The 10,569-nt window shown below is 36.4% G+C and overlaps 1 protein-coding gene across 1 annotated transcript in view; it reads right to left on the reverse strand.

Annotated features, from left to right (window-relative positions):
• The window catches only part of tubgcp5 (tubulin gamma complex component 5), a 33,016-nt gene that overhangs the window by 11,156 nt on the left and 11,291 nt on the right, over nt 1-10,569 (reverse strand). The window contains exons 3-14 of the mRNA XM_088999850.1: nt 10,324-10,506; nt 9,755-9,808; nt 8,821-8,929; nt 8,215-8,311; nt 7,013-7,092; nt 5,710-5,845; nt 5,463-5,580; nt 4,226-4,315; nt 2,811-2,904; nt 2,427-2,661; nt 1,454-1,656; nt 125-497 (exon numbers count right to left, since the gene is read on the reverse strand). Coding sequence (XP_088855976.1) covers nt 125-497; nt 1,454-1,656; nt 2,427-2,661; nt 2,811-2,904; nt 4,226-4,315; nt 5,463-5,580; nt 5,710-5,845; nt 7,013-7,092; nt 8,215-8,311; nt 8,821-8,929; nt 9,755-9,808; nt 10,324-10,457 — 1,723 coding nt within the window. The 5' untranslated portion in view covers nt 10,458-10,506. The remainder of the gene's footprint in view (nt 1-124; nt 498-1,453; nt 1,657-2,426; nt 2,662-2,810; nt 2,905-4,225; nt 4,316-5,462; nt 5,581-5,709; nt 5,846-7,012; nt 7,093-8,214; nt 8,312-8,820; nt 8,930-9,754; nt 9,809-10,323; nt 10,507-10,569) is intronic.

A 10,569-nucleotide genomic window follows, 5' to 3' on the forward strand; every position in this document is an offset into this window, starting at 1 on the left:
TGGGAACTGATTATTCTCATTTTAATGGTTTCCTATGGGAAATTAATTTTTGGGATACACACTTTTTGCCTTACACACTCTGTCTGGGAACCAATTAAGTTCGTAAGCCAAGGTATCACTGTACCTCTCGAAGCCTGCCGATCATCTTCATTGCGGTCCAAGTTCTTCAGGAGCTGCATGGACTTTCCAGCCATGATGATCTGTTTGAGAACGGGCTTGAGGAAGGACACCATGGTTAGCTGCCGGTTTCCCGTTGCGCCGTCCCCACCGGAACTTCCGCTGGCGCCGTCGCTCATCTCGCTCTCCACCGTCTCGGAGATGCTGTACAGCGTGTAAGTGGCGTGCCAGAAGTCCCTGTGATTCACCGCTACGTCCTTGTTCCTTTGGATGATGAACTCTTTGGCGGGATCGAACAGATGTCCGTGGACGATCCATTCGTCCACTATCTCTAAATATGGTCGTACCGTCTCGGTCCAGAGTGAAAACAGCAAAGCCACCTAATGGGAGAAAAAAATTAAGCATTAAAAAAAAAATTAAAAAATCAATTTTTAATATTTGTAATTATTTTAAATGCAACAATGTAATAATAAAAAAATATTCATAAATAAAACATTAAAACATAAAAAAATAAAAATTATAATTTGTTAATTTTATTTGATTTAAATGTAACAATTTTAGCATTAAAAAAATAAAATGAAACAATTAAAAAATAAAACAAAACATTTAAAAATTGTAAAAAATCAAATTAGTTGTCAAGTTTTTAATTGATTTAAATTTACCAATTTAACTGTTTTAAATTTTAACTATTTTAAATACAAATTAAATAAAAAAAAACATTCAAATATAAAAAGAAATTCTAATTTGTTACATTTTTATTGATTTGGATTGGATTTACATTTATTCATCTTGCAGTGGAGAAATTTACAAATTAAATATTTTTTTATTTAACAATTTAACAATTTGAAAACATTTTCAATGTGAAAGAAATTAAAATTATAAATTTTAACAATTAAAAAATAGAACATAAAAAAATTAAAAATAAATCGAATTTGTTATTTTTTTTTAATTTAATTGATTTAAATTTAACAATTACATTTTAACAATTTTAAATTAAAAAATGACATTTAAAAATAAAACGTCAAAACGTAAAACAAAATATAATTTTAAAAATTGTACATTTTTTAAATGTAACAATTTTTACTTTTTTTCAAGAGAAATTTTACACTTTTTTTAAACAATTTCAATTTTAAAAATGTAGAACCTTAAAAAATTAAACATTAAAAAGTTACAATTATATCTAAAAAAAATAAAGAGAATGAAAACAGCAAAGCCACCTCATGGGAGAAAAGCAGCAGGAACACAACAGGAACGAAACCGCTGACCAAAATTAGCATTTTGTGTTTTTGCTTCCCCAAAATGCCCAAATTTTGTTAAAAAATACACAAAAACACACCGTTTGCTCCGAAGCTTCCCCGACGCTGTCATACTCGATGATGGCTTTGTAGAGCGTGTTGAGCAAATGGGACGCCCGCACAACATTTGGAGTGTCTGGCGGCACTTCGGCGATACCGGTGCAAAAAACTTTATGCAGCACTTTGATTTGCGCCAGGTGCGGACTGAGATGTTCCAGCACACCTGACAGCGTCACCGTCTCATCTGGAAGAAAACCACGTTTGTCACATGATGTACAAGCGATTCTACAACAATGACATTTTTCCATGGTAATAATAATAATAATAATAATAATAATACATTTCATTTATAAGCACCTATCAAAACTCTCAAGGTCACTTTACAGTGACACGATACAGTCGCTAATAAGATAGCTACCTAGACAGCCAGATAGCTAAACGATAGCTAGCTTGATAGCTAGCAAGCCAGCTAATAGATAGACAATAAATAGTTTGGTAGCTAGCTAGCTAATAGATACACTAATAATAACAATACATGCCATTTATAAGCACCTTTCAAAACTCTCAAGGTCACTTTACAGTGACACGATACAGTTGCTAATAGATAGCTACATAGACAGCCAGATAGTTAAACGATAGCTAGCTTGATAGCTAGCAAGCCAGCTAATAGATAGCATATAAATAGTTTGGTAGCGAGCTAGCCAGCCAGATAGCTAAACGATAGCTAGCTTGATAGCTAGCAAGCCAGCTAATAGATAGCAAATAAATAGTTTGGTAGCTAGCTAGCTAATAGATACACTAATAATAACAATACATGCCATTTATAAGCACCTTTCAAAACTCTCAAGGTCACTTTCCAGTCACAGGATACAGTCGCTAATAGATAACTACCTAGCTAGCTAGATAGTTAAACGATAGCTAGCTACATAGCTAGCAAGTCGGCCAGACAGCTAATAGATAGCAAATAAATAGTTAGGTAGCTAGCTAGCTAATAGATACAGTAATAATACTTACCTTTGGACACCAACCCTCTTTCGATGGTGACTAGTTCAGCCTTGAAGCTGGTGAAGTACTTGTTGAGGGCCCACACAAAAGCCTGGTAAGTCCTGAACGGAGGTTCGGAAGCCCTTTTGGCGCCGGTCGGACCGAGTTCTGGACTGTGGCCCGTCACCTCGTCGATATATCTCTGCAGGCGGAATACCGCTTGGCCATACGCGGCCACGTGCTCCAGCACGGAACGGAGGCAATTCTGTAGTAAACGGGGAAATGTTGTTTTTTTTTTAAATTATATATAGGTACCGTATTTTCCGGAATATATGGCGCAACCCCAATGAATGAAAAAAGTTTTCCAAATATAATATATTTTACGACGGTTAATAGCGGGTGTATGGCACTTACACTGGTGAGATGAGTGACCACCACGTTATTCCTGACTGATATTTTCCCATCATGATTTTGGAATATGAAATGTTTCTTCACCCCTGACAGAAGCCTGCGAAAAATCATCAAAAATGACGATAACGCCGTTTAAAAAAAAAATTAATACAATTAAAGCTGACTACTATGGTTGCGCAGCGTCATTTACTTTGAAGAACACTGCAGTACAGTGATACAGTGATACCAGAGTTCCCAGACAGAGTGTTAAGGCGAAAAGTGTGTATCCCAAAAATTTATTTCCCATAGGAAACCATTCAAATGGGAATAATCTGTTCCCAGGTCCCCATAAAACATAATTTTCTACTTTCTAATTTTATAATAATAATAATAATAATAATAATAATAAATTGCATTTTAAGTGCCTTTCAAAGCTCTCTAAGCCTTAAAACTACCCAAAATCTACCTTATTTTATGTATAATAAATGTGCTATGGTATTATAATGAAAGAAATAAACAGTACTGTATAATAACGTTGTTTTATTGACCTTTGTGATGGTCGTTGATGGCTTGATGGAATGGAGTGGCCGGTTTCATCAACATTAAACACTTGATGAGGAATGTAGCCTTCTTCTTTCACCATCTTGAGGAATGATCCCTCGTAGGTGCTTTCTCTGCGATAATTTTACCTAGTTCATCATCAATTGTGTTCTGTTTAGCTGGGTTGATAGCTTTTTGCATCAAGTTTACAGATGGCTTGTGCGGGTTATTTGTGGAACCTGATGGATGGGAATTTTAACCTTGTCGTCTACACTCTGCCTTTGAACTATCAAAGTTGAAACGAGTCCAAATTTCACTGTTTTCTCTCCATTTTATCACTCTCGCTCTGTCGTCTACCTGTCTCTTTAATTCTTAAACTACCCCCCCTCACTGCTGCGATCTTGACCAATCACGTGGCTTTAACCGAAGACTGGGGGCGGGGAATCGAGGACAAAAAAAAATGTGGGCGGCCATTTTCTTTTTTGGAGAATGGCTTCCCTCTGTAACCCCCCCCCCCTCTCACTGCTGCGCTCTTGACCAATCACATGGCTTTAACTGACGACTGGGGGCGGGGAATAGAGGACCAAAACAAGCCGGTTGCCATTTTCTTGTTCTGAGAACGGGCTCGTTCGCGAACGACACATCACTCATTGTGGCAGCTCCGTGTGTATCCCGAAAAAATAGTTTGTATGCCAAGGTAAAATTTACATAAATTTCACGTTCGTAAACCGAAAAGTTCGTAAGCTAAGGGCTTCGTAAAGCGAGTTATCACTGTATTATGATTGCGCAGTGTCATTTACTTTGAAGAACACTGCAGTGAAACAAAAAAATAAATAAATGTGAAATTATGAACCTATCGACGTTGCATCCAAATTCAAAAATATGATCGTGAGGCTTACCAAAGTGTTTCGCGGATGATTTGCGTCTCTGTAACAAAAGCTTTATCTTCGGGCAGATACAGCGGTTCGCTGTTGTACAAGTGCTGGTCCCTGCGGAGGGAAACATGTCAGTAGTACATCGCAAATGAATCATTTTTATTTCGTAATTTATACGTTAACCAAGGCTGGGGAACAAATGCCCCCCCCCACTGCATTATTGCAGTTAAAAAAAAATTATATTTATTAGCCAACAAAAAAAAATCACCATGGAAAAAAGTGTGATTTTCTGTCTCGTTCCACCCCAAAAATACATGAAAATAAATAAACATTTTTTTTTTACTAGTTAATAAATTCATCAATTGATTAATTTGTTAGTAGGTTAAATAATTATTTGTTTAACTAAATGAAATACATAAAATAAATACTTACATATATTTACATACATATACAGTGATATCTAAGTTTACGAACTTAATTGGTACCCAGAAAGTGTGTGAAAGGCGAAATATTCGTCTTCCAAACATTTATTTCTCATAAGACACCATTAAAATGAGAATAATCCGTTCCTAGGACCCCATAAAACCCAATTTTATCCTAAACAAGCCTTACAACTACACAAAATATACCGTATTTTATGTATAATAAATGTGTGGTTGTATCTTAATTAAAGAAATAAAATGTACAGTATAATAAAGTCGTTTTATTTACCTTTGTGATGCCCATTGATGTAGTCGCCTTTTGATGATATCCGAGTGAAGTTGCCGTGCTTTCTCAGCGATAATACCCTCACACACTGTCCCCCGCTAGCTGCTTTTCCTTAATCCAAATCAACCTGAGACCGTTGCTTAGACAACACAGAAACACCCTTAGCCACATGTAGCAATGGTGGACTTAGCATACAGGTAGTGGGACACACAAACGCACATCTCATTTGTGTTTTTCGTGACTTCTTCGGTTTAACACTAGCCTGTGGTGGGGTCTTTTTCGGTCCCATAACAGCAAAAGTACTCCACTCGATAACAAACCACATTTGCATTCAAAGAAAGTGGGTGTGGAAAAACTAGTCCGCCAGCCACCGTGGCGCTGTGTGGTTTGGTTCGTCCGCCGAAAACTAGTTCGTATACCAAGATTATATTCTTGCGAATGTAATGTTTGTAAGGTGAAAAGTTTGTTAGCTAAAGCGTTCGTAATCCAAGATATCATGCTGTAAATACATGTGGACGACACCGTAAAATAAGGGTCATTGCAAGGTTCTCACCAGACATTAAACAAGTTAGAGTGTAAGTGGAGACTGTGTGCGAAACGGGGGGCGTGCGCCACCCAGTAGGGGGTCACCACATGTTGCTCCAGCCAGGCTCGGGCATCGGGTTCACCCACTGCCACAAAACAGAATCATAACATTTATTTTCTCAAATAGAACCCGAAATAAATCCAGCTCCAAATTTGGTCTGAGAACAAATGAAGCTCTTCAATCAAGCTCTCACTCTGCTGCCATTCTTTCCCACCTGTCCACGGGACCGAAACCGTCTCGTCGGCGTTGTCTTTGTCCTCCTGCGGGGTTTTGTCCAACTGGATCCCGGAGTCTTCCCTGCTGATTGGCTGACAGCCGTCTTCCCCCTCGCTCTCGTCCTCGGACCACTCCTGATCATCCAGTATGAAATTATAGCTCAAGTGCATTTACTGAGAGAAAATTAAAATGTGAATATTCAAATTTGGTATAATCCAAAATTGAACAACAATATGGCAGAATTTTACATTCCGGGTTAACTCATTCACTGCCATTCCCAAATTTATTTGGGAATTGAAAAGCATGACATGGAGCGTCATTCCCGAATTTGTTCGGGTTTTGGTTTTTTTCCTTGCTGGGGGCAGGGGTGCCGATTAAGCACTGGTCAAACCTCTGGCAAAGTTTTTCCCTCCCAGGACGGGGCAGCATTTGCCTTTTGTACACCCGCCCCGATTTTAAGCTCAGATAATTATATATATATTAGCTATATAGCCATCTAGCTAGCTACCTGACTTGTCCTGTGACTGTGAGTTTTGAAGGGCACTTGTAAGTGAAATTTATTATTTTTATTGTGATTATTATTATTATTACTACAATTATTATTTTAGCTATCTCTTAGCTAGCTAGATTTCTATCTATTTGATTTACTTCCGGGTTGAGTGAACGCTGACGCGGGTGTCTGCCACTGCTCACCCACAGAAAAGCGTATCCTGTGACTGTAAAGTGACCTTGAGAGTTTTGTAAAGCACTTATAAATTAAATGTACTAATATTATTACTTTTTTTGTATTTTGTTTTATTTTATAGACATCTAGGTGGCTGTCTATTAGTTGTCGAGATAGCTAGCAATCTATTAGCTATCTGGCTAGCTGGCTATCTATTAGCTCGCTAGCTAGCTTCTATTAGCTATGTGGCTAGCTAGCTATCTATTAGCTATGTGGTTAGCCGGATATCTATTAGCTATCACTTAGCTAGCTAGCTATTTGAGTCGGGAAACATATTAGCTATCAAGTTAGCTAACTATTAGCTAGCTATCTAGCATTCCATTAGCTAGCTAGCTTTCTTTCTATTATTACTTACGGGTCAGTGAACGCTGGCGCGTGTGGCTGCCGCTGCTAGCCCCCTGCAAAACTTAATCCTGTGACTGTAAAGTGACCTTGAGAGTTTTAAAAGCCGATTCTAAAAGAAATGTACTATTATTATTCATTTCTGATGTTATGGTAGCATCAAACTTTTTCCTTTGCCATTGTAAAATTCACAGAAAAAAAGGAAAAAGCCAATAACTTTGGGAATTTTACTCACAGGAGTATCAGGGTATGGTCCATTGTCAGTGTCCTCACCCTGCCATAGATATTTCGCCCAGTCAAAGTTGTCCTCTGGTTCTGTGGGTGACGCGAGATATCACAATCGGAAAGATATCATTTTCTTATTTGAAGTGACTTTGTCCCTGTGGGGGGTGAAAAAAACTCCGAGTGGTCCCATGTTGAAAATGGGAGGTCTTGAAATTGTCATTGCAATGACCTTCAAGAAAGCTAGCTAACTATCTATTAGCTAGCTAGCTAGTACACTTGTCCTGTGACTGTGAAGTAACCATGAGAGTTTTGAAGAGTGCTTGGAAATGACATGTATTATTATTATTATTATTATTATAATTATTATTAATAATAATTATTATTATTATATTACTATTATTAATAATGATAATAATAATAATAATAATAATTATTATTATTATTATTATTATCATTATTAATAATAGTAATACAATAATTTAAGGCTTAGAAAATTAGAAAGTAGAAAATGATAATAATAATAGATGTCTTGATGATAATACTATTTTTTTTAATTATTATTATTATTATTAATAATAATAGTAATATAATAATAATAATTATTATTAATATTATTTCATAATTACATTCTTAATGAAAATACTAATTATTATTATTATTAGTAATAATAACAATAATAATCATCATCATAATAATAAAATAATATATTACCATTATTAATAATAATAACTATAATAACAATAATAATAATAATAATAATAATAATAATAATAATAATAAAATATTATCTACTACTACTACTACTACTAGGACTACTACTACTACTACTACTACTAATAATAATAATAATAATAATAATATTAGCTATCTCTTAGCTAGCTAGCTTTCTATCTATTTGAGTTACTTCTGGGTTGAGTGAATGCTGGTGCATGTGGCTGCCGCTGCTCACCCACAGAAAAACATAACCTTTGACTGTAACGTGACCTTGAGAGTTTTGAAAGGCGCATATAAATGAAATGTATTATTATCGTTATTATTATTATTATTATTATTATTATTATTATTATTATTAAAAGGAAGCAGTTTTTCCTATTGCCCAGCATGAAGTTGCGCAACCTTAAATTCAGACTCGTCTGTCTTAATACTGTTTTTAAAAAATAACAACAAAAAAGAAAGATAAAAACAAAAACTGCGATGAAAAGGCTCACTCACTGGCTTCTTTCACCCGGTGTCTCTCGGTAAAGTTTGTGTTGGAGGGGGAGCCTGACAAGAGGAGCAGCAGCGACAATATGCTGTAGTGAACGTCAGTCTGGAAAATACACACGCAATCGTGAATACATAGAAGCGATTGAGGAAAAGGATGTAAACAAAGGGGTATGGTGATACCTTGGCTTACGAACTTAATTGTTTCCCAGACAGAGTGTGTAAGGCGAAAAGTGTGTATCCCAAAAATTTATTTCCCATAAGAAACCATTAAAATGAGAATAATCCGTTCCCAGGTCCCCATAAAACATGATTTTCTACTTTCTAATTTTCTAAGCCTTAAAACTACATACCTTATTTTATCTATAATATATGTGCTATGGTATTATAATTAAAGACATTAACTGTACGGTATAATAAAGTCGTTTTATTGACCTTTGTGATGGTCGTCGATGGCTAGATGGAATGGAGTGCTGACATTTTCTTGTTAGGCGAACAGAATGACACATCTCTCATTGTGGCGCTCCGTGTGTTCGTATGCCAAGGTAAAATTTTCATAAATTTAACGTTCCTAAACCGAAGTTTGGAAGCCAACCGAGGTATCACTGTATTTACCTTTGTTCCAGTGGTGTTGGCGAGGGGCGAGTTAAGGAACTCATCGGTCAGCCTCATCCAGCTTTCGGCTTTAATCATTTCAGAGTGCACCATGAGTTTTTCGTAGATTCTGTGTTGAAAAACAAAAACAAAAAAATCACTTTAATTTTGTGCCTTTTTTTTAGCTCATTTAAATTAAGAGCTCAAACCAGAATAAAGCACAAGTATCAATACACAAAATTGGAAACGGGTAAAATGGTCAAAAGTCAAGTCAAAGTCAGCTTTATTATCAAATATGCTAATATGCATGACATACAGCACAGATGAAATTACTGTCCTCTCGGACCCAGCGTGTAAGGCACTTATAATGACTTTAACAAACATAATAAACACGAAAATGCCAATTTGCCGAGAGAGGGGAGCCGCTGCGTGTTCACGCGCCGCCATCTTGGGAAAAAAAAATACAATAAAATAACAATAATATGACAACACAAAGACACAGAGAGACATGCATTCAAATTGACCCCTTAACATGAGGGTTAAATCGCTATATTCGCTATTAGTCCTCTATTAGCTATATAACTAGCTAGCTATTAGTTAGCTAGCTTTCTATCAATTTGAGTTACTTCCGGGTCGAGTGTACGCTGGCATGTGTGGCTAGTGCTGCTCACCCTATATATATATATATATATATATATATATATATATATATATACAGTAAAGTCTCGTTATATCGATATTCAAGGGAGTCCGAAAAAATATCGATATAACCGGGACTATCGATATATCCGACCCTGTTTGCATGTAATTTTCTCCGTGCGTGCATAGAAATAGTATCGATATAACCGGGACTATCGATATATCCGATATCGATATAACGAGACTTTACTGTATATATATATATATATATATATATATATACATACATCAATTTGGAACCAAAACAGAAACTTACCCACTGATGCCGCGTTGCACTTTGTGGCTGTCCACGTCTAGGAAACGATGAAACCTGATAGGAGGGGAAATAACAGGAGTAATCAATCATCTTTGGCCACCAAAAAAAATCATAAAAATATCTCAGAATAGTACTAGGTTTCGATAGCTTCCTCCGAAACATAGGTACAAAGTACACATGAATATTGCAAGATTAAACACAAAAAAGTAAGAAGACTTTAAAATCAAGGATGGCTATCTATTCGCTAGCTATTGGCTATCAATTCGCTAGCTATTAGAATCAGAATCATCTTTATTGCCAAGTATGTAGGATCTATTTGCTAGCTATTAGCTATATATTCGTTAGCTATTAGCTATATATTCGCTAGCTATTAGATATCTACTTGCTAGCTAGCTAGCTTGCTGTCTATTTGAGTTACTTCGGGGTTGAGTGAACGCTAGCGTGTGTGGCTGCCGCTGCTCACCTACAGAAAAATATATATCTTTTGACTGTAAAGCGACCTTGAGAGTTTTGAGAGGCGCTTAGAAATCAAATGTATGATTATTATTATTATTATTATTATTTCTTACTTGAAATTAGACCAAGCGAATTTGAGCGCCAGCTGGAAGTTGTGCTCCTCTTCGTCGTCCAGTCCGCTCACACATCTGATCAGCTCCTTCGTCTCCCTCTCTGTCTCCTTCTCGAAAGTGCTCAAGTGAGCCATAGCTTAGTTCCATGTCACGTACGGCTTGACGTTTACGGGGTGGACTACCCTATACAGAACGAGGCATTAATATTGGTGGTAACATGTTATGGATAAAGGCATTTGTGACTGT

This window comes from Hippocampus bargibanti, linkage group LG07 (genome assembly GCF_051943395.1).
Source record: "Hippocampus bargibanti isolate YZ-2025 linkage group LG07, ASM5194339v1, whole genome shotgun sequence".
Lineage (NCBI taxonomy): Eukaryota > Metazoa > Chordata > Actinopteri > Syngnathiformes > Syngnathidae > Hippocampus > Hippocampus bargibanti.